Source organism: Ceratotherium simum, chromosome 9 (assembly GCF_057802395.1).
Source record: "Ceratotherium simum simum isolate JZ-2026a chromosome 9, ASM5780239v1, whole genome shotgun sequence".
NCBI classification, from domain to species: domain Eukaryota; kingdom Metazoa; phylum Chordata; class Mammalia; order Perissodactyla; family Rhinocerotidae; genus Ceratotherium; species Ceratotherium simum.
In genome coordinates, this window is record NC_141908.1 from 38,638,633 (window position 1) to 38,663,633 (window position 25,001).

At 33.7% G+C, this 25,001-nt stretch overlaps 1 protein-coding gene across 2 annotated transcripts in view; it reads right to left on the reverse strand.

The window, feature by feature from the left end:
* Positions 1-252: 252 nt before the first annotated feature.
* The window catches only part of ACVR1C (activin A receptor type 1C), a 55,643-nt gene continuing 30,894 nt past the window's right edge, over positions 253-25,001 (reverse strand). The window contains exons 6-8 of one of the 2 annotated variants that reach the window (XM_087435232.1): positions 23,796-23,920; positions 21,463-21,593; positions 253-335 (exon numbers count right to left, since the gene is read on the reverse strand). In XM_087435232.1, the coding sequence (XP_087291358.1) occupies positions 270-335; positions 21,463-21,593; positions 23,796-23,920 (322 nt within the window). In that variant the 3' untranslated portion in view covers positions 253-269. Of the gene's footprint in view, positions 336-17,148; positions 17,626-21,462; positions 21,594-23,795; positions 23,921-25,001 lie in introns of those variants that run through there. The other variant, XM_014785955.2, reaches the window with a different exon arrangement.

A 25,001-nucleotide genomic window follows, 5' to 3' on the forward strand; every position in this document is an offset into this window, starting at 1 on the left:
TCAGGTTGGAGCCTGGAATCCCCTGAGGTCTTATTAACTCACATGTCTGATGGTTAATACTGGCTGTTGGCTGAGATCTTTACTGGGGCTGTTAGCCAGAACACCTACACGTGATCTTTCCATGTGTCCTGAGCTTCCGTCGTGTGGCTGAATTCCAAGAATAACATTTTGAGGGAAATAGTGAGCCAGGAAGAAGATGTATTGCCTTTCATGACTTAGCATAAGAAGTCACGAATGTCACTTCTGCTGCATTCTTTTCATTGAGACAGTCACACAGGTCCCATAAATTCAAGCGAGGGGGAAATAGATTCCACAGACAGGACAGCGGCAAGTTTCTGGAATAAAAAAATATATATTATTGCCACCATTTTTGAAAAATACAATCTGCCTCAAAAGAGTTAAATGAAATAATTTACATTAAAAAATAGATGTTCAACACATGTCAGTTTCCTGTCTCGAGCAAAACATACATTTCTTTCCTACCTTCATCTAAAATACTGCCTTAACATGGGGTATATTCATGGTCTTTAAAGATACCTTGGATTGAATGTAAAATCTTGCAAGTGTATATGTGTGTAAAACTATTTTTTTGATGTGGAGAAAACTCATCAGATTCTTAAAATATCAGTGACCAGGAAAAATATGATTAAGAACTCTTGCTATGCTCTGTATCATAGGGTACAATATTTTTTAAATATATTTTTGGAAAAGGGACCTATTTCCTATAAGACTAAAGGTCAGTTTTGCAGATATTTCCTTTAGAGAAAGCAGCAAAAGGAAAAAGGAATATTGATATAAAAATTAAAATTTATATCTTTTTTATAATCCAATTGATATGCATTGTATATTCTTAAGCAAACACATATTATCTCTTTGCTGCATCTTGCCCTTAAATAAGTTCTCTCAACTGAAACCGAAATCAATTTATGGTAATTCAGCATTCCTATTTCATTAGAGTGGGCATCAAAGAAGGCACATTACGATAGTACTGAAAGCCAACGGGGACTGTGTCAACCTGCCCCTAGAGTTGTTCTTTCTCAAATTTCAATAAACAAGCTCTGGTTTCATGACTCTATCCTCAAAAGACTTTAAGCTAGATTTATGTGGGTCGTGATTCAGAGGTGACCAAGCCATGTGAAAAAGGAATTAGTGAAGCAAAACTCTTTTCCCTTTCTAAACCACTGTAAACCTCACCACTGTAATTCTCATTATCTACTGCTTCCTGAGTAACAAAGAGTGAAAAATGGAAGAATACACACAATTAGAAAGGAAAAGAAGAAAAAGTGGTATAAAAAAGGGGAGCATGTGACACATTAGGAAGCACGTCAGGCACCTGCCACTCCAACCCCTACCATTCCAGAGGAGAAAAAAATTGTAACTGTCAGGAATAAGACAGAAGCATCGAAAGTATACATAATTACCTACATTCATTTAGAATAATAGTCAATGGTTTTGCCTTAGAGTTTTGTAAAAATTGGAAGTTTCACAGAGAATTAACACTAAAGATCCAAGTAATGTAGGTATCATACAAAGTATTATGTTTAAGCTATGCCTACAATGAAATTGAACATTGCAGGGACAATTTTGGAGATATTTGCACCTCTTACTAGTAGTCTGTCCCTCAAAAGTTATTATCATTTACCATCTCCCACCATCTGTCTATACCAAGCTCTCAACATGAACAAATGATTGTGAAGCTCTTGTAATATATCTCTTATTCCCTGTCCCCCAGTGACTCTTTATATTATAAATACATTTTATTGAATTGAACATGTCCAAAATTTTATTTTAGGTACTTATTCTGTTGCACTTGACTTGATTCAGTCTTAAAAGACCTAGTCCATAGAATAGACAAGCTTTTTGATAAATAACTGGAAAAACAAATACAATACATTAAAAACTTTAAAAATAAAAACAGAGACTTCTGCTTCCATCCATGATAGAGTATCTGGTACTATAATTACCCTCCCACCATAAACAGCTAAAAATATGAAATGAATGAAATATATATGCAATATAAGTGAAATATACATGAAATATTATATAGTTTATATTATATATAACATATTTTATATTATATATATATATATATATATTTCAGACATTGAAAAATAGAAAACACACGATCGTAATCCCTGAAACAAGGGAAACATGAAACAATCCCCACCATTGCTCAGGATCTTTTCCCAGAGGCACTTCCTGGAGGATTATGAGGAGAAAGGCAGAACCAGGAACCAAGCTAAGCATGGCAGCTTTGCTGAGCTGAGGAGACAGAGATTAGAGTTTGAGAAGGCTAAGATAGCTCGTATTTGCAGACCAGGAGTGAGTTTCACAGAGAAATAGCTTCAAAAGTCTGCATTGAGGTATCCTCAAGTCTTTTGCTAAATGCTAAGTAGTGCTACTTAGGTGAATCTTCTTGAAACAAGGCAAAGAACAATTACTAAGAAGCTGTAAACTGAACAATTCCCAGAGCTCACTCAGGGCTGGGAGACCTTTGAGTACTGGCCAGCCAGAGTGTAGAGAGCTTATTGCAACCTAGGGCATTCAGTTGTAATTTGGTTAAACTAGCCCTAGAGTTAGGCTACTCTAGACCTACCCTAACAAAGGTTAAAAAAAGAGACATGAAAGGATAAAACTATTCTTCAAGCCCCTTGAATGCCTTCTAAATCAAACTTCAACTCTCCAGAAAGGATGACAATAAAATCCAGACATTCAACATTGTGACCTTTACAATGTCCAGCATCTAATAAAAATTACTAGACATGAAAATAAGAAGGAAAATATGATCCATAAACAAGATAAAAAGCAATTAAAAGAAACAGACCCAGAGGACATCATAGACTTTTAAAAGGTTATTATAAATACGCTCAAGGACTAAAAGTACACATGAAAATAATGAGAAAAGAAACGATATGAAAAAGATCCAAATGATACTTCCAGAGCTGAAAAATACAACATCTGAAATGAAAATTTCACTAGAAGGGTATAGCAGGAGATTGGAAAATGCAAAAGAAAGAAGTAATGAACTTGAAGTCACAAGCAATTGAAATGAATCAAATTGAACCACAGAGAGAAAAGAAGCAGCATAAAAAATGAATAGAACCTCAGTTATCAATGGAACAATATCAAGTTGTCTAATATATATGTATTTGAAGCCCCCTATAAAAGAGAAGATAGTGCATGGGGTAGAAAAAAATCTGAAGAACTTGTAGGGGCCAGAAATTTTCCAGATTTAATGAAAACTATTTCACACACACATCCAAGAAGTTCAATCAAACAAAAATAGGATAAAAACAAAAAAAATCATACCTATGCTCATCATAATCAGATTGCTGAAAACCTGTCAAGAAAGAAAATTTTAGGACAGCAAAGAAAGGACACAACACAGAGGAGGATAAGAATTACCGCTGACCTTCTTATCAGAAACAATGCAAACTAGAAGCTAATGAAACGACAACTTGAAAGTGCTTACCAAAAAAACCACCAAACAAACACAAAACGTAACTTAGAATTCTATGTCCAGTGAAAATATTTTTCAAAAGTGAAATGTGTTTTCAGATTTTCAAAAGCTGTGTTAGGAACGTTAAAGGAAACTCTTCTGACTGAAGAAAACAATATCAGACTAAAACTCAAATCTACACCAAGAAATGCAGAGCATCAGATATAGTATACATAATGAAAAAAAATAGTCCTCATTTAAAAATTAATTTAATTTAATTATTTAAAATATAATTGACAGTTTAAAGCAAAAATTAAATCAATATATTGTGAAATTATAACATATATAGAAGTAAATTGTATGACAACAAAAGCACAAAGGACAGGAGGGAGAAAATGAAAATACATTTTGTAAAATTCTTACATTATATGTAACATATTTGTAAGTGATATGACAGTATTTGAAGATAAATTATGATAAATTAAAGATGCGTGTTGTAAACCCTACAACAACCCCTACAAAAGAGACATCACTAGCGGCTGGCCTGGTGGCATGGCAGTTAAGTGCGCGCGCTCCACTTCGGCAGCCGGGGGTTTGCAGGTTCAGATCCCAGTGTGCACTGACACACCACTTGTCAAGCCATGCTGTGGTGGTGTCCCATATAAAGTAGAGGAAGATGGGCCTGGATGTTAGCTCAGGGCCAGTCTTCCTCAGCAAAAAGAAGAGGATTGGCATTGGATGTTAGCGCAGGGCTTATCTTTCTCACACACACACACACAAAAAAAACGAGAGACATCACTAATAAGTTATAGAGGAAATAAATTAGAATACTAAAATACTGAACTAATCCAAATAAGATAAGAAGAAAAATAGGAAAAAAAAAAAAAAAGAACAGATGAGACAAATAGAAAAAAGTAGCAAGGTAATAAATTAAAAACAAACATATTGTTAATTATATTCAATATAAATGATCTATCCACTCCAATTTCTAAGTAAGAAGTTGTCAGACTGGATAAAAATGTAAGACCTAACTATATACTATCTACAAGAAATCCACTTTAAATATAAAGACACAGATGTGTTAAAGTAAAAGGATGCAAAAATATACACCATGCAAATACTAATCATAAGAAAGCTGCAGTGGCTATATTAATATCATACAAAGTGGACTTCAGATTAAGAATGTTATGAGGGCCGGCCCCGTGGCTTGGTGGTTAAGTGAGCGCGCTCCAGTGCTGGCGACCCGGGTTCGGATCCCGGGCTCGCACCGACGTGCTGCTTCTCCGGCCATGCTGAGACCGCGTCCCACATACAGCAACTAGAAGGATGTGCAGCTATGACATACAACTATCTACTGGGGCTTTGGGGGAAAAAATAAATAAATAAAATCTTTAAAAAAAAAAAAAAGAATGTTATGAGACATAAAAAGAGATATCTGATAATAATAAAGGACCCATTATCAAGAAGACATAAAATCTAAATGTGAATGCACCTAAAAACAGAGCTTCAAAACACATAAACAAAAACTGAAGCAGTGAAAGGAGAAACCAGCAAATCCACAATTATAATTGGAGTTTTCAACACCTTTCTTTCAGTGAGTGATAGAATATAGAAATCTGATAGGATAAAAAGCCTTGAAAACTCGATCAAGTAACTTGACTTTATTTACATTTATAGAACACTAGACACAGAAACTACAGAATGCATATTCTTTTCAAGTGCGCACAGACTACTCACCAAGATAAATGATATTCTGGCCATAAAACAAACCTCAATAAATTGAAGAGGATAGAAACCATTTGGAGTATGGACAATTCAGGACGAAGCTATCAGTTAAGTAGAACTAGATTTGGGCTCAGAAGACTGATTCCAGTAGCCGGAACAATGTGTTATCTGCATAGGGGAAATACTGTCAAGTTCTGGGATGACGTTTTTTTTTCCAGGGGTCTATCACTCAAAGTATATAGAACTTGCTCATTCCTATTTAAGAAGTAGAAAGAAGGAGAATAGGATTTTGCTCCCACCCCTACCCTATTTTTTTTTATGATTTAGAACTATCATACTTATTATTTAGAATAATTGCTAATGTTATCTGAAAGGGAGGAAACATATAGGAGAGGAAATGAGCTAAAACAATAGTAACATAAAGATAGAGAGGAGGGATAGACATACTAAGTAAGCAGAAACAATAGGACTTGATTGTTGGGTAGAACAAGAGGGATTCATAGACAAGAGCATAGATTTGTCATGAAGTTAATGAGTTGATTTTGACAAAACATTTGTATCTAGAATATATATAAAACACTCACAAGTCAATGATAAGAAAACAAACAACCAATAAAAAAATGCACCAACCATTTTGACATACCTCACAGTATATGAGTCAATATTCACAGGAAAAGAGGCTAAATATTATTAGCTATCACAAAAGTGTAAGTTAAAATAACAATGAGATACTACTACATTCCCACTAGAAAGGCTAAAATGAAGTCTGGAGCAACTATTACTCTCAGACATTGATAGTGAGAGTGTAAATGGTACAAATACTTTGGATAAGAGTTTCCGCTTACCATTTGACCAAGAAACTGTGCTCCTAAGTATTCACTCAAAAGAAATGAACATATATATCCACAAAAATATTTATACATGAATGTTCATAGCAGATTTGTTCATAATAGCTCTAAACCGGAAAAATCCAAATGTCCAACAGGTAAATGGATAAACGAATTGTGATATGTTACTGTGACATGCAATTGAATTGTAGCCAGCAATACAAAAGAATGAGCTGTGGATACATCTAACAACATGAATGAATCTCAAAAACATTATGCTAAGCAAAAGAAGTCAGACACAAAAAACTACATTTTGACATTTGAGTCTGAAATAACTATGGCACATCCACATGGACACATCAAGCAGCAACTGGAAATTAGGACTGGATCTTATAAAAGAAGTCTGGAACAAAGGTGTCAGTTTGCTAAAGACAAAAGAGTAAATGAGATCACCAAGAAGAAATGTTTAGGATGAAGAGAGCCAAAGCCAGAATGCTGGGTAAATATTAGCATTTTAGGGACACACAGAGACAGGTAAATGTATGCAGAACACTGAGAAAGAGAAGAAGGTAGGAGGAGGAGAACCAGAAGAAAGGGATATTTCAGAAAATAAGAAAACTAATTCCGGGACAGGACGTTCTGTGTCCAAGATCCTAGAGGGACGAAGAAAGAAAAGGGTAAAATGTTCAAGGTTGTGTAAGGTCATTTGTGCTCATGGAGGAGGCAGTTTTAGAGGAGGCAATGAGAACAAAAGGTCTATCAAGGTGGGTGGATGGGTGAACGGGCAGAGCGGAGATGCGGACAGAGAATGTACCCTACTTCTCCAAAACTTCATTTCAGAAAGGAAAGAAGAAATAAAGAAATAGCCAAGTCTAAGTATTTCTGAATGTCATCTTCCTACCTGATTGCAAATTTGAGATATTTAATAATAAGTACTTCGCAACAAATGGATTCTCAGTAAGAGGTTCATGATATCACCTAAGTATTTCTGGCAAAGGAAAAGCTGACTCAGAGGAAAAGTGCATTTCATGAACTAGTTCATGTATTATATAAAAGCAAAGATCCAGATTGTGGTATAGAATTGAAATGTGTTTTGCAGAGTCTTGCTTTTGCTCTGTGCAGAAAACTAGGCTGTATTTCCCTGTTCTGGTTCACTTAATCTCATGCGATTGTGTCACCTTGTGTTTCTCCATTTAAAAATAAAAAGCCAACTCAGCAGTTCCTTTTTCTTAAACTGCTTCAATAACCAGCAGTTGCTTACATTAAAAGCTTTAGCTGGAGGATTATAAAAATAGTCTAATGCTTCCTAGCAGGTAACTACTTTTGAACCAATTTTCCTTTCAGGGATGTAGTGAGGTCAAATCAAAAGGCCGAGGAAGACAGGCTATGAGAGAGAAGAGAAAGCTGATTGACATTCAAAGGGCAAAAGTGCAATGTGTTTGGAATGTTTTGTGTAAATGTTAAACAGCACCCACATTTAACCACCTGCTTCCTGTTAAGAAGAGTTCAAACGAACAATTTCAAGCACAATTGAGTGACACTCAAAAGAAAATCAAGTGTAATTTCCTAAGTTGCTGAAGCAAGGGTTCTTCTACAAAATCACCATTAGTATTTCTAAACCCAATTTGATTATATTTGAAATTTACTGCACACAGTTCAGTGGCACCTGGAAATTTCTCGATGTGGAGATAGAACTATGAGGTAGACCTTTTTAAATGATTGTTGCTGTGTGTGTGTGTGTGTGTGTGTTAAAATTCCCTGGGTCACATGTGTGATAAAACTAAATTATTAAATAAGATGAAATCTTTAATAATCTTTCATTTCTTTTTTCTCTTCCTCATGAATATATTTTGCTTTGCTTTTAAGACACATTAAAAACTAGAAAAAAGCACCATATATAGACACCTACATCACACCAACTGTACAGATCATCTTGAAATTCTTCACCTGTCTCCTATCTCTAAATATTTACCAATTAGGGAAGAGAGGTAATGGTGGAATCTTCAGATTTCTCTGATAAATCTCCTAAGAAGGTAACCCTTTTATTGCCTTTATTAATATCAACTTCACATTATTTTTGCTGCTTTAAAACCTTCAATCTCCCTCAAAGGCAGGATCAAGTTTAAATGCTGTAACCTGAACCTTATGCAAACCCTCCATTCTAGTTCTGTAGGTTACTCACTGTCATAAGCATTCCTGCTTTTGTTTCAGACATTTTTCCTAACCAGGGACTTCTCTGTCTATTCTACTTATACAAATCTTCCCCATTCTACAGCATCAACTCATTAATTTTCTTGAATGTTCCAACTTAACTCATATCTCATTTCTATGTCTTGTTATCGTTTAATATCTGTACCCACACTCAGCGTTAACTGTTTTCTGCCTTTGACATATCTTATATTACTACCTTTAAGGTTAGATACCTGTTCATGTGCATGCCTTGTCTTCCTAAACAGATTAACTTCTTAAATGTAGGAGCTTATTGTTTTCTTAGCACAACCTACAACAACTGCTATGATACTATGCACTTAGCAGCAATATTTGCTAAAGGTTTGTTGACTAATATTTGAAGGAAAAAGAATTTTAACCCACTCTAATTATAGAAGTGATTATAATTACAATTTTGTTAGATATGGCATTAACAAAAAAAAACTCTCTATGGAAAAATGTTTCTCATTAAATAGATTTTAAAGAAACTATTCACAGCAAAGTTGTAACAACTCTCCTTAACCACAACATATATATATTTCTTCTAAAAGTCATAGAGCATTTCTTTAAAATCTCACTTCTAGAACACCCTATAAAACAGCCTGGATTTAGTGATTCCCCCAATCTCCAGGAATCTATCCCAAGGGAAAAAAGTAACTATCCAATTTTAAGTTCACTCATTAGGTAAATTTTATCACCAGTGTGAATATTCACCAACTTTTGCAAACATTAGTGTTAAAAAATCAAAATGCTGAGGTTATTACAAAATTACAACAGAAGAAAAACACTCACTACAACTAGTGCTGCTGAAACTAAAGCATTTTTTTAAATTTCATGCATAGGTTTCACAATTTAGATTGACATAAAATAAATATTTTGCCTTTCTCTACAACTCCATGAAGACGTTAATGAAGCCAGAAGAGAACCTGACTTAATGATTATAGAGCAACAATATTTGGCTTGTGAATCTGGTTAGTACCCACCTAATGCAAGATAATCAGGGCGCATTAACAAAACTGCCCCAAAAATGGAAAAGAATGAAGGAGAACTTAAGAACCCATAACAAAAGTAAAATCAATGCAGTGTTCTGCCTCTCTTATGCTAAGTCCTAGAAAATATCAACTTTGTAGAGTTGGAAATATAAACCAAACGACCTAATTTTCTCGTAATGTCATTCTGGAACAACCACTATGAATTTTGCTAACTCTTCTTCATTGGGTTTATAACTATCCCTTAACGTTTATTACAGACATTTAGGGGGCGGAGGGAGAGGCTAATGAGTTCCATAGAGTATTTCTCACTGTGCGAAACAATATACTACTCTTAATGTTTTAAAACTACATCTTCAAAGTTAAGTGAAATGACCCCTAATTCTAGTGCTGAAGGATTTAGTCATTGTGATACTATATACTATAAGTTATGTGATATAATATAATGCCAGTTAATGCAAAGTGCTATAAAGAAAAATAAAACAGGCTAAGTGGATAGTGAATGACAAAGGATGCTACTCTAGAAAGAGTGGGAAGGAAGGCCCATTTGGTGATGGTATTTTAACAGAAACCTAAACCACAAAAATATCTGGAGGAAAAACATTCCAGGCAGAGGGAATACAGCAAACCCCCTGGGACAAGCAAGTGTATGGCAAGTTCAAGGAACAGCAAGAAGAAGGAGCCTGGAGAACAGTTGTAGCTGGAGGTAGGAGGATACCGGAAATGAAGGCAGAGAGGTTGTCAGATTCCATATCCCGAAGGCGCTTGTAGATCACGTGAGTGTTTAGGACTTTAAGTGTGAAAGAAGCTATTTTGGGCTTGAGAGCAGGCCAACTCAGTAGTCTTTCAATAAATGCTTAAATAAGTGCAAAGAATGTTTAAAAATAAAACAAAGACTATAGTCCTAAGTGTCATATAGAGAAATGGCCACTGAAGAAGCAAGTGTCTCTTCCAGGAAGGAAGGAAGCGAAATTCCAGTGCCCACTGGAGCCAGCATTGACATTTCCAAAACCCCTCCGTATACTGCACACAAATATAAATATAATTTAAAAATAATAGGACATAATTGTATAGAAACGAAAATATGACACATTTTCTTTTTATTTAAAATAGAGCTCTATATGCTTCACAGAAACAAGTGCAAGGAGTGCTTAATTTATTATATTTGCCACTTTACAAAACAATACATTTTCAGAAAATGCATACATAAAAATATAACATTTAGGCAGACAAGTATCTACATCTAGAGGCAGCTGAAAGTTATGCAATAATAGTAAAAAGCTTTAAAATAAATACTTTTATGACTTGCTGTTGGTAAAGTTAAACATTTTTGTATGAAGGCTATCACTGAGTTATTACTAAATTCTAAAATACTATTATTTCTAAATAAAATAAGTATATATGTATATATATATTACTATAAAATGCATATTTCCACAGACTAGAAATTAATGAAACATCTGAATATCATTCATTTCTCTTTGGATTTTGGAATTCTCTTCAGCTTCAACAATTAAATTGCAACTACTAAAATTGCCATCTGCATACTTTTTGATATAATTTATTGCCCAATTCTCATGTTAAAACCTGATTTATTTCTTTATATTTCTTATATACATTCATTTGGGCCTATCTGTTGAAAGGTAATACCTTTTTACATACGTAAGAATATCAGCTAGCTCACAATAAGTCTTTACAACAGTGATTCTTTCACAGTAGTTCAAGAGTTCAAGGCATGTTTTGCAACGTCAAAATGCAATGGTTTTGACATTTGTAATATGTTCTTAGGTATAAGAAAAGTCACACTACCAAAAGAAAAGTATAATTAGTATTAGTACTTTGAAAGTCAATCCAAAATTCCTTTTTTTGAGATCTGAATCTAATTTTCTGTTTTTAGGACATTTTTAAACCTGAAACACAGATTAAGTTTGAATAATTTTCTTCCGTCTAGGATCAGAAGAGTACAAAAGCTTGACAGTAGTCATTGTGAAAATGAACTAGAATTTAATATTTTGGCTCAGATACCCTTATTTTATATAAAGAGAAAAAAAGAGTTGGATTTTTAAAAATATTTAATTACTTGTATTTAGCCTATTGGAAGAAATAGAGATATTGGTAAATCTCATTCTATGCCTGCATTAGTTAGACAGAACATAGGCATGTAATTGCCTCTCTGCAGGCAAAATCAATGAATAGGTTTGCACATGAAATGAAAGCTCAATGGAGATAACAAAATTAAGGTCTGTGTATCTTGCTGTAGATTGTCTGGGTTGAAAACTTAAGTCAATTGGATAAACATACAATTTCTTTCAATACTCTGGGAATGCGAGGATGAAAAGCTAAAGTTCTCTATGCAATTTGCAGATGTCAAGAGCCATTTTGAAATTTTAATTCTCATTTTTCTGGAGATATAGAAGCTGGGCCCTTTTCTAAGATATATAAGCACATAAGGTGCGTTTTTGCAAAATATAAAAGTATTTCTGATTTGAGGAGCCAATTGCAGGTTGGATTTCAGCCCCTACCTGCCCCTCAGCTGAGAGTATTTGTGCAAAGCACGACATGCCAGCTGGATCTGGTGACACTCAGTATAAAGCTAATTTCCTAATACATTCAGAGTCTTAGTGGCTATATTAACATTGAGGTTCATGTAGCCCAGGGTAAAAATCTTGCAGTTAAAACTGTTATATCTGGAAAGAAAAACTTCTTGTAGGAAAACATGAACCAATGATAAGAAAATATAGTCCTATCTGAAAATATTAAAATCTAGGATGAGATAGAGCTCATGTTCTCTCAAATGTTGTTTTAATCTACAACTGAATTAAGAAGTATCCTGGCAGTTCTTAATAGAAGGATTTTAAAATGGGGATTATTACCTGATTTCAATATATATATTTATATTCCAAACCATATGGCATAATGGCTTAATTTAAAAAGATGGCCAAAGCACAACAAAGCAATAGGATGAAACAGCAGAAATAAATTTAGCGATCACATTATGGGACATATATTTTATATTTTTTTGTCCAAGTCACCATCTCTTAAGTGGAATTTAGCATTAAGGCAAAAGTAGAGATTTCTTACATGTTAGCTAAAAGCTAGAATATAACTAGACTGATAGTCTTTTTAAAAGTTAAGAGAAAGTCTTCTCTGCCATTAACAAATATCCTCTTCATTATGCCAAATGAGAAATTACTGGAGAAGGCATAAGATAAAATCTCTCATATGTGGGTATGGGCAATTAGAATCTTGTTAAGAAGTTCAGCGTGTAGCAAGATCGGGACGGGGCAAGAACACTACATGAACAGGAAGTATAGAGTGAGTATTGGAGTTGATGAAATCCAGCAAAGATACATTTTTAATGTACTGAAAAAAATGAATGCTGAAGATAAACTAATGAGAAACTAAGAAAAGAGAGAAGAAAGGCAATATGCTACCAGACATGGTCCCAAATTCAACTACCAAATCACCTTTCATTCCCATTCTTATGCATAAAGAGAGAGAACAATCCTTACAGCAAAGAGTGGGAAAGAGTCATGAAGAGTCTCTTACCATTACTTGCACTAAGAAATTCTATGATCTCACAATTCCTAAATTTTATTCAGCACTCCAGTGGTTGCCTACCTAGCTTGGCAACTATTTCACAACTCTTCCTTAGCCTATTTTAGTTTTTCTCACTGACCTCACCATGAGTGAGCAAATTACTTTAGCAGAAATAAAAACAGAAGTGGAATTTGATCATCACCATTAAACAGCACACTATGTTAGTGTACATTCAGGGTAGGTTAAGATGCATGCTAATTATTTTTTAATTAGTAAATGTTGGATATGGTAGGGCACTGTGGTGAGCATCACCACTGGGTTCTCATACCAGTTCTGTTAATAACTAGCAGCCATTTAATCTCTGATCCTTTATTTCTTCATCTATAAAATATGAGAATTGAATTATAAAATCTCTTACATTCTTTACAACTCCCAAATTCTGGTTTTTGTTTTTGTCTGAGACAAATCTGAAATAATCTAGACCACCAAGGCATTCTCTTTCATTAGAAGGCTAAATACTAGAATGATTAAGTTAAATAATTGCTAGTTAGTTTTTAAAATTAGAGACTAAAGATCTTTTTGAAAGACAGTTAGGAAATGTTTTAAAAGGAGGTAAGAGAAATAATGAAACATAAAAGAAAAGCTAGAGGAAAAAAAGAAAGTCAAAATCAGAAAATTTGCATTAAAACACTTTGAAAAAATGCCTATATTATAGAAATTCTATTTAATATTAACATTTTTATGAAATTTTTATATTCCAGCTGACTTTTTTTCTGTTTAGAACAAGCCCTCTGGAGCAAAGGGATTACCGTCTTCATTAAACAGTGCATAAAGTCCATGCAGGTAGAAGCTTTTGGAAGGAGCTAAATACAAAGCATTGTCAAACGTAGAAATAGTACATTTCCCAAAAGAAAAGATATTTAGAATATCTTCTAAAACCACAATGACACCATTTTAAGATACTACTTCTTAAACATTTCCAAGTAACTTGAAATGTTGTATTTGTAAATTTATTTAAAGGAATGATTATTGAAGACATCAACTGCCATCAACTTTACTCATTTGTTACTGTTACTTTAATTTCCTAATGGGAAATAAAATGTCCATACTTTCAATAAATTTATTTAAATAAAATACATTTCCATATTTATTTTAAATAATTAATCAAAAACTATTCCCTGCCAAGCAATTTTAAGTTGAATTTTGTATAACGGCAAACACGGGCTCCCTGCTTTCACGTGATTTGCTAAGTAGGTTCCTTGGTACTTTTGTGTAAACTCTTAAGATAGCCCTGAGTTTTCTCTGCCCCACGTGGTGGCAAAATTCCAGCATAGTACAAGTAGTTTTGTTTTGTTTAATAATTCTACTAAAGTAGAAGTATTAAAAATAATAAATTATTATGGAACTTCTAAACTAATGAACCTATTGTAGATTTTCATTTTAAAATAAAAGCTGATTTTGAAGTCTTCAGACACTGAACTTGGGTTACTATTTTCACACAGTCATGGAAATTTAAAATGCAAAGTTAATTGAAAGTATAAAGATGAAAAGCAAGTGCTACACCTAAAATAGCGCACGACACAGTCATGTTTCACTTAACTTTCAAGTCAGAACATAAATTAAGAATTCTAGATGTGACATGCCAAGTATTTTAGACATAGAAGAAAGCACACAACAGAATCTGTACTGATTACACCCTTAAACGCATAGCTTACAAGGCAATAGGTTCATGCTGAAATATTGACAACAAATAATGTTTCCCTTATTTTAAGGAAGTGATGCTGCATATAAACTCCATCACCATTTTTTACAGTACTGAAATTTCACAAACAGCATTTTCCCAAGCTTTATATTACACCCAAAGCCAAAATATGTGAAAGGAGCAAAGAACACTGACACTCTGAGCCTAAGAAGAATATCTTTTGCTTATAAAACAATTCAAAAGAAATAAATATTATACCATAAGACTCCATCAAAAACAAATAATATGAAGTTTGACAGCATAGGTATACATAGCAAATTTGCCTTACACTCTAAACTTTATCCTATTTTTGTAAGTGAGCCTTTTCTATTTATAATCATGTTGAGAGTCAAGGAAAAATTAGAACTTTTAAGTTTTCCTTATCATTTTTGTTAACCTACCCCCTTTCTTAAACAACACACTTGGTAATTGAAATATAAGACCATTCAGTTAGGAATTATAGTTAACCAACACAAAAACAAGAAAAAAATCTCAAAGTGTACAGATTTCTCTAGAATGAAAGTTGAACTAATAAAAATACAGAATTATATTCAGACACAAATAGATTATTAAATATAACGTCAAGGGAAATGTTAAAACATCCTCTCTTAAAAATTAAATAAGTATATTCACCCAACATAAGTGAATAAAACAGGAAATATTATTCTTGTTTATTTGAAACTATAGTACAACCATAGTAAATAAATAATTTCATTCTCATATATGCAGAAACAATCTATGAGAAATCAAAGTAACAAGCACAAGCAAGACTATCCCTTCATATAAGCTCTTTTTAAAATCCCTTCACATATGCACTTTTTAAAACTGATTATATACTTTAGATTGTCTGGAATAGCTAAATAAAGATATTTTCTAAATGTGTTGCAAACTGAAAGTTTTCAAAACCCACTAGCACATAGAACTCAAGACTAGTCATGGGGAGTGACTACCTTGTATCAAAGATACAAAGACATCCTACTTTGTATTATATCTATTTGCCAATTTACTTCCTTCCCCTACACATCCACATGCTTATTCCCATTCCCAAATTAGACTTTAAAATCCCTGAGGGCAGAACCTATCCATCTTTTAATTTCCCTATGGGAGCCAAAATTGTGGAAAGGAAGACATGGGGTGCCCATATTATTTAAAGAACGATAACTGCATGAATGGGAACAAAAGTAAATGCAAACCACAGCTGTCAGATTTTTGCCTTCAATATCTCATCCCAGTCAAGTGAAGACAGGTTCAGTGATATATTTTCATAGCAAACTGAAGTATAATCACTAGATTGTGCTCTACATGAAAATATATAGGTATACCCTTTAGAGCACTGTTACTCAAGTTGTGCTTTGTAGGACACTAAAATGTGTGACAGTAAAAGGTTTCCCTTGCTCTTAATAAAAGAGTTCTATGGTCAAATAATTTGGGAAATCCAGTTTAAAGAAATTCAAGTAAAATTTCTTTACCGCTAGACTCCTCAAAGTGTATCATACGCAAAAGTGCAGTATCACTTTCTAAGACTCTATCAAAGAATGCTTTTGGTCTTGCATCATCTCAGCAGAAGAGTGTTCTAAGGAATACAGTTTAGGAAACAATGTTTTAGAATAATAAAAGATACCATGTTAAATCTCCTTCACCAAAGCTTTGAAGGAAATATTTAATGTTCTATGTATTATTCAGAATTTATCACTGAATGTATCTGTCTCTACAGTAAGTGGAATAAAAGCAAATGATCATGAGCTTTCTTCTGCCCCCACTAGCTCATTTTGAAAGGGTAGGGGAATATCTCTTTGCAGTCAACTGATACCTCTGTAGGGTTTTGTTGTTGTGCTTCATTTAAGAGTTTTCTTAATTTTTCTCAAAATATCTCCTAGTTTCCTCTTCTTTCTGTTCTTTTCTTTCTAAAACTGGATGCGCAAAAGTAGAAGGGATCTCTGAAATGCATCTTAAAGACATCTGGCAATGGATCTTTATGCCTGATTAATCTCTGGAAGTATTCAGAAAACATGAACACTCATCTAACAAATAGGGTGACTGAAATTTCTATGAGGAAAATGTCAACGGATATTGTCTTGAGAGTTCGTGCAGGTCCATTATGATTCTACAAAAAAACTCAATTCGTCTTCTGTTTGACTAAATCACAAATATCATGATGAAAGATGTTGTTTCTGCATAAGGAGAAAAGTACTATGGAAATTTAGGAGAAAGTAGGAAGCTAGCTAACCCCACAGTGTGGATTATCACAGGACTTGGACCTACTGCCAGCTCTACCACTAGTTATGTGACTTTGGGACATTTCTCAATGTCTCAAGATGTCAGATGTCTCATTTGTAAATAACAGGAAGTAACAACTTCAGTGGCTTTCAAACTGTTTGCCTCAGGGGCTGCTGTAGTGGTGGATTATGAGAAGTAGGGGGACACAGGGAGGGGAGACCAAGTAAGTGAACCTCTGACCTCACTTCCATCTTCCAACCAAGCAGTTCCACTTTTACATGTTTTATATACTAAAGTTCAGAGCAATATTTAATTTTTTTAAAGATTCTAATCAAAAAAAAAATACAGAAAACCATAGATTGTATGATCTAAAGTTTTGTTTAGACATAACATGCTCTAGTTCACATTTTTAATGAATATGTTTTTATCTCAGGAAAAAAATGTTTTTACTTTTTTTTCCCCTATTCATTCATGTGCTCTTGATTCAAGTAAGATAGATAAAATCTTAATAACTTTTATTATTTTTATATAGCTTATTTGACACTTTTATAATATCTTTCTCATTAAATAAAAAGATGAGTTGATGTGTTACTTTTCAAAGTAAAATTAAAGACAACATGGAGAGTGGATGAAGTAAGCTTCTGCCCATGCTTTACTTGAGAGTTATTTTTTCATGCTGCCTTTGGGCACTTAAATACTATACTGCATTATCTTTGAGGTAGAACAACAACAAAAAAGGCAAAAACATTCACAGAAAGAGGGAAAATGAGAAAGAAAGCTGTGAGAGATTTCTTTTTAACATGATTATCATTATTAGGCCTTGCAATCTTCTTTGACACAAAGTTGAGAAATGGTCTTCTTAATACGAAGAGCGGTTAGGCGGGCTGCCCCATTGGCATACCAACACTCGCGCATTATTCTCCCCATGACTCGGAGTGCCTTTAAAAGAGAAAGATATCAAAGATTTTAGCTACTCACACAAAACAGAGTACAAGAGAAGCAAAACTGCAAACCCTTAAATTGATGCTAACCTGTGATGAAGAAATAGTAAACTTAAAACAATATGAGAAGGAAATTAGGGCCAAATCCCTTCAAAACTCCTGTCAAAACACATTTATTAACATTGTAGAGGCTAATTTATACTTGAAAATTCAATCCATTGATTTCTGGGAATATGGTAGAATGGCTATCTTTTAAAATCTTCTAAGAAGGGACATGAAAAGACAATAAGGGATATGAGATGGGTTGGAAATTCCCTGTATATTGCTCTTACTGCTAAGTACACATGTGTATACATTATATAAAAAATTCATCAGACTATATACTAAGATTTGTGCATTTTACCATATGAAAATTATGTCACAATAAAATAATGATCTAAGTATAAATATCAAAAATTCTGAATTAAAAAAAAAACAATGTAAGTGAACTGGTAAATAAAAAGATAAATACTCAGAGGGGAAAACTATGAGAATGCATGAGTCCAGGGAGACATGAGGAATCACTGAAGCAAGAAGCCACTTGGTGGCATCTGCTGATCTCACAGTCTAGAATTTCAGAAATGATGGACTACATGTGAAAGACAAGAAACACAGCCCAAAGCACACAGAAGGTGTTAGATCAAGATGTTCACAAAGTCCTGAGGATAAGGATGAATCAGTCTTAGAAGGAACTTTGTAAAGAAAATTGTCTAAATCTTGGCTCTTGGTAAAGAAAAAAATCAAACGTAGGCCCAAAAATGTTGCAGTATGAGCTCATAATGAAAATCCACAAGCACTTGCGGAAATAAAGTATCATAAGCAAGAGTCAACTGAAACAATAAACAGTAAAATCAGACCTATCAAAACACGATGCTAGAATTAAATGATATAAAATATAAAATCAATATATAAAATACATATTTAAAAAGCAAAGAGGAAATTCAAAATATAAGTAAAAAACAAGAGCACATTTTAAAAAAGAAAAAGGGCCAATAAAACTTCTTGACATGAAAAATAGAACCATTAAAATAAAAAACTAAATGGATGAGTTACATGGCAGATGAGACACATGTAAAGACAGAATTAATGAAATGGAAGATAAATAGGAGAGATGCTGCATAAAGACACAAATATGGAAAATATGGGAGAATAAGAGATAAGAAAAGTAAAATGAAAGGTCTAACATGCATCCAACGAGTTCTCTAAAAATGGGCAATAGAGACAACGAGAGGAAGAACTATTTGAAGAGATAATGGTTCAGAACTTTCCGATCTCAGGAAAGTAACAAATCCTCAGAATTAGGGAGTCTGACGATCCAAGCAAGATTAATCAAGAGACATCTACACCAACAATACCTCATAGAGAAACCGCAGAATACTAAAGACATAGAGAAGTTCTTAAAGTAGTCAGGAAGGAAAGATAAATTAATTAAAAAGAAACAAAAATTAGATGACTTCTCAACAGCAATAATGTAAGCCAGAAGACAGTGGAATAATATGTTTAGAGAAAATAACTGTGAACCTAAATTTGTATGCTGAGATAAACTATTTGTTCAAGACTGAGGACAAAATAGACACATTTCCAGATACCAACACACTGAAAGAACTTGATCCCCACTATAAAAAACAATTTAAATAAAATATATTTAAAGGATATACACCAGGAAGTCAGAAAATGATCTTAAAAGGAAGCTCTGAGAGCCAGGAAGGAATGCTGAACAAAGAAAATGATAAAGATTTTCATAAGTCTAAACACACAATGATGGTATAAAATCACACCAATATCTAATACACAGGACCAATATAAAACAATGAACTAAAATACTGGGCAAAAATTGCGTATATCAGCAATGTACAAAATTGACCTCATAGAATATTAGGTCTATTGTAGGAATGCATGATTCCACTGTGGTTTAACAGTAGAAAATCTATAAATGAAAGTCATCACCTTGAGAGACTACAGCAGAAATGTCACATCACCTCACAGATAGGGAAAAAGCTTTTATCAAACAGAAGTCTGCTTTTATTTAACGTAATTAAAGTTTTTACAAACAAAACCTACAGCAAACATCGTACTCAAATGTGAAACATATAAAGTTTTAAGAAGCAAAACAAAGATATCCAGTATCACCACTTTCAGGCAACCATATACTGGAAGTCCTAGAAAATAAGAAAGAAAGAAAAGGCATGAGGACTGCTCCCAGAACTCTCATTATCTGGAGATACCATCACCTGTATGGACATCCCAAAAGAATCTATAGTTTTATACCTCAAAGAAACTTTTCCATACACACACATACATAGTAGCATTGTTTAAAAAAACTAAAAATCACTCGTATGACAATCAACAGCAGAGTGGAAAAAGACATTGTGCTATATTCCTACAATGGAAGACTACACAGATATGAAAATGAACAGACTATAGCTATACATATATAAGGAAAAGTGAAAAAAATTTTAAGAATATCTACAGTAAGTTTCAATGATATAAGCTTCACAAATACATAAAAGTAAGCAATATATTTTTCAGTATACATATCTATCAGAGGGGCAAAGAATCCTCAAAGGTATTGGCTATGTTCTATTTTTTAAACTTGGTAGTGAAATCATTGGTTTTCAATTTATCATGCTTTAAACTTTACATATATGTCTCATATTTTTTCATATGCCTGAAATTATTAACATTAGAAGAAAATAATTTAATTTCAATTTGGTTGTAAATGCCTCAAATTCTGCTTCTAAAATAAGTATGTAGGTAAGATATCTACACGAAATAGAAATTCCAAGACATAAATCTTGCCTTAAATAGAAAAAGAGTTGAGTGAAACATGAAGAAGGGGAAAAGATGAGGGAAAAAAGCAACTATATAAAATAATCCCTATGACAAAGCCAAACTAAAAGATGCCACTTAAAAAAATACCTCAAGCGTTACACTTAAGTATGGCAGAAGATAAACAGTAATAACTAGGATGGGGGAGATTAAAGCATTAAAGTAGTTCTGAAATTAGACGATTTTTAGTCTTTCCTCCACCTTCCCTTCTTTCTCCTTGTGGGAGCTAGAAATGTCTCTCTCTTCATATAAGGCAGAACAAGCATTGTAATAACCATTTATAATGTGTCTACTATATGACGGTTACTACAGATGATATTGGGGATGAGGAAATAAACAACAGAACGCCCTGCCATCAGGAAACTTTTCTGATGAGGGAGAATAAGCTCAAACTTAGGCAAGTTAGAGAGTAGGACTAATTTATTGAATATAAGGATGATTGCAATTGTAATACTCTGTGTGGCATAGACATTGACTACCCACCGAATATGCCTGTGTCCCCTACAATTCTCAGCCCCCTTGCAGTTAGATGGGGTGGTGGGACTGATTCTGGTTTATGAACCATGAGTGGAAGTGACGTAAAATTGATAAGATGATAAAATTCTTCTGAAGACTCATACAAGGACATATACTACATACAGTCATGCATTGCTTAACAAGGGGATATATTCTAAGATATGTGTCATTAGGCGGTTTCATCATTGTGCAAACATCATAGAGTGTACTTACATAAATCTAGATGGTACAGCCTACTACACACCTAGGCTCAATGGTATTAATCTTACGGAACCACTGTCATATATGTGACCCATCATTGACCAAAACATCGTTATGTGGCTCATGACTGTATATGGAATGAATTGAATGCCTAGATTAAGAGAGAAGAACTAGAGGGTCTCTGAAAATTCTCCCTGATACGTACCTCAAAATCATAATAAAAAAAATATACAGAAGAATATAGCCTTACTTCACAGCTTTGCCACTGGTTTGGGATACTTGGTCGAAACTTCTGGTCACAAACAACCTTCCTCATTTCCTCTATTGAGGGATCTGAAGGCACCATGTCATAATAAGGCAACTGGTACTCCTCAACAATTCCTACAAGAAATTTGCATAATAAGTTTCCCAGTGTAAATAAAAACAAAGATGCTTATTTCAAAATAATACCAATTAAGTCTGCTAAGACACAAGTGGCACTCTGGGAAGCAGGAAAGTCAGGTTTATTAAAATTATGCATCACTATAAAACCAATGAAATAAGCTTAAAGCACTCAGTTGAATAGTTATTATATAAGTTTATGAAATTTTACATTATAAAAATTTATATAATTTTGGTAGTTGTATAAATTTTATATAAAACAAAATTATATGTAATTATTTTATATAATATATCATTTTATATAATTATTTTTATATAATTTATTTACTTATATTATTTGTACAATTATAAAAATATATTTTATATAATTATATATTACATATATATAATTTCACATATAAATATTATATTACAATTATATAATTTTTTTAAATTACACAAAATATAATTTTATACTATGAAAATTATGTAAATCTTGATTTACATCAAATGCCATTGTGTAATTCAGAAGTAATGCCTAATTATGAAATTTATAGCACAGCCTCATTGATCTGTGAATGAAGTATATTTCTCTACTAAATAACCTTTTCAAAACAAAATGGCTTTCTCTTTTTGAAAATTGTTAGGCAATCTTTTAAAAGCTGAGTTTCTTACAATTGGATTTTAGAACTACCACACCCAAGAATGTTCCAAAGAAGCAGCCAAAGGAATTTGAAGATGGACAGGTCAAAATGACGAGTAACATTTAAAGAGTCTCAAATACATAGACAAAGACTTGATCTTAATGATCGGAATACTACTTGAATTTGAGAATTTCCTTATCACATCATTTGAATTCACCACAGTCCTTTTAATTTAAAATATTTAAGATGTGCCATAACATTAAAAAATAAACTTTAAATCATGTTAACTAAATTACTATTTCAACAGTTGAAGAAAATTTAAGGACAAAAAGCTAAAAGCAAATTGAGACAAATATCAACATGAAATTTTAAAAAACAACAAACATATTTGAGTCTTATTATTTACCAATCACTATCCTAAGCCCTTTACACATTTTAACTAATTATTCCTGAAAACCACTGACTCAAGAAGGTACCGTATTACTCCTATTGTACAGAATGAGGAAACTGAGGCATAAACCGTGCTAGTAAGAGGCAGATCTGGAACTCAATCCATGTGTTACACCACATAATTCTATTGCTTCTATGAATAGTTTCATCTCCCTAATGTTTTACTATCTCACCTACGAATAAAAGGGAAAAACTATTTCTCAAATATAATTTTAACCTTGTAAGTTTTTTATTTTTTACAATAAGACTGATGTAAAGCAAAATGACATCAATACAAAATACAAAAACTGACAGTGGTTTAATAATGACAGCTCTTTTAATGAATGTTTACTATAAACATGTTCTTTACTAAAAGCATTACATAAATTAACTGAATTAATTTATTAAATCTTCAAAGCCCAAGGGGTCAGCTTTACTATTATCTTCATTTTACAGATGAGGAAAGTGAGACCAAGTATCTTGCCTGAAGTCAGACATTCAAGATGTTGCTAAACCAAGGCTTAGCCCTAAGTCTGTCTCACTTGAAAGTGAAAACTCTAAACAATTTTCTACTAGTACTTAACATTTCTCCACTGATGCAACAGTTTCAACATTTGTAGGGTTTCATCCTCTCAAATTCTTCCTCTCATTATTAATCTCTAAACTTGTGGGAGCAGTAGAGTCAGGAAGTTAGTCTTCACCTCTGCCCTCCACTTTATCCCCCACACATTCATCATCACAGGACAGAAAAGCCTGAGAACCAGCCTAAGAACCAGGACTTCAATTCAAGTCCAGTGGCCTTGGCAAGTCATTTAACTTCTTTGAGTTTCAGTTCTGGTATAAAGTAGGGATACAGCTAACTGCATTCAAACTCAAACAACAAAATTTTAAAGTGCTTCGGGAAGTATCATTATGAAAACCAGAATTATCAGGAGAACTGTCACCATACCCAAGCAGTAATCATAATATAAAATCTCCACTATGTGTAGGATGCCCCACTTTTGCCACTGGAAAGATAACACCGAAAAGTATTCTCCTACATATTAAGAAATGATTCATTATAGTGCTTAGAAGAAAAAAGATAGAAAATCTTACCTTAGATTCACAGCATCAAGGAAAGGCAGACACAAAGAATATTTCCAAATCTTACCTCCAACTGAACACCTTCGGGCTATTTCCCAGTAAACCAGACCAACAGAATAGACGTCAGCTCGTTTGAAGGATTCAAAGATATTCACATTCATCGTATCATCAAGCATTTCAGGAGCCATATACCTTCAAAAACATGCACATTTGAGATTTTGTGTATGATTAATAGCAGTCTAGTAAAACACTCAATAAATCCTGATACAAAATATAAATTAAGACAGCTTACATCAACTTTACAGGTAGATCTAAGCCACTATAATAGAATAAAATTAAATAATATAGTTATTGACTCAACAACCTTAATTTAGAAAACATTTTAAATAGAACTAGAAGTCATCCTACTTAGTGTTAAAGTACATGCGCCAGGAGCCAAATACTTGGAAAGTACAGGCTAGAGGGAAAATCCGGAAGAAAAGCACTCAATAGGAGAGATGGACCTCAATTTCCACCAGTAGTTTGTTGCCATGGAAAGCTCCTTGAGGGCAAAGAGTATGTATTATTCATCATGATGGGCCCAGTACTCCAACACAGTGCTCAGCAGCATTCCATAAATACCTTCTCTGAATGAGCAATTTTATTATACATTGGATCCAAGAAATACCTCCATATTAAATACTGGCTCCAAAAAAATGACAGCCTTGTTTGAATAGAGTAAATCAAAGAAATCTACAGTCCATGGGACCTGATTGAGTCTAGCTGTCCTAGGGAGATTTTAAGGATTTCCCAGAATATTGAGATGAGGATGCAACACTCTCCCAAAGTCTTACAAGGTTTAGATCCTCTGAAGGAATCTGGCATCCAAGGCTTCCCTGAGGGTCTCTAATGTGGGGATCATCAGATGGGCAAGTTAAGGCTTGCTTTTTATAGGGAAAAGAAGAGAGGTCCCTTACGGCCGCCCGGTTGGAACAAACCATCCTGAAGCATTCCTAGGGCCTCATTAAATCCTCCCAGGGAACCATGTGAAGGATTCAGAGGGACTGGCTTGGAATCTTAAATAGGGCTCAGAGGCCAACAATACAAGCTTAGAAATTCCCTACTCTCAAAGGCCTTTAACAACTCCAGGAAAATGTTTTGGTTGTTTCTGATTTCAAGGTCGAGAACCCTGGAATTATGCCCAAGTAGCACAGAGCTTGAAATTCAAATAAAAGGAAATGGAAGTATGCTGGCCATATGGCCACAGGCTGGCCATAACAAAAAAAACACCAGA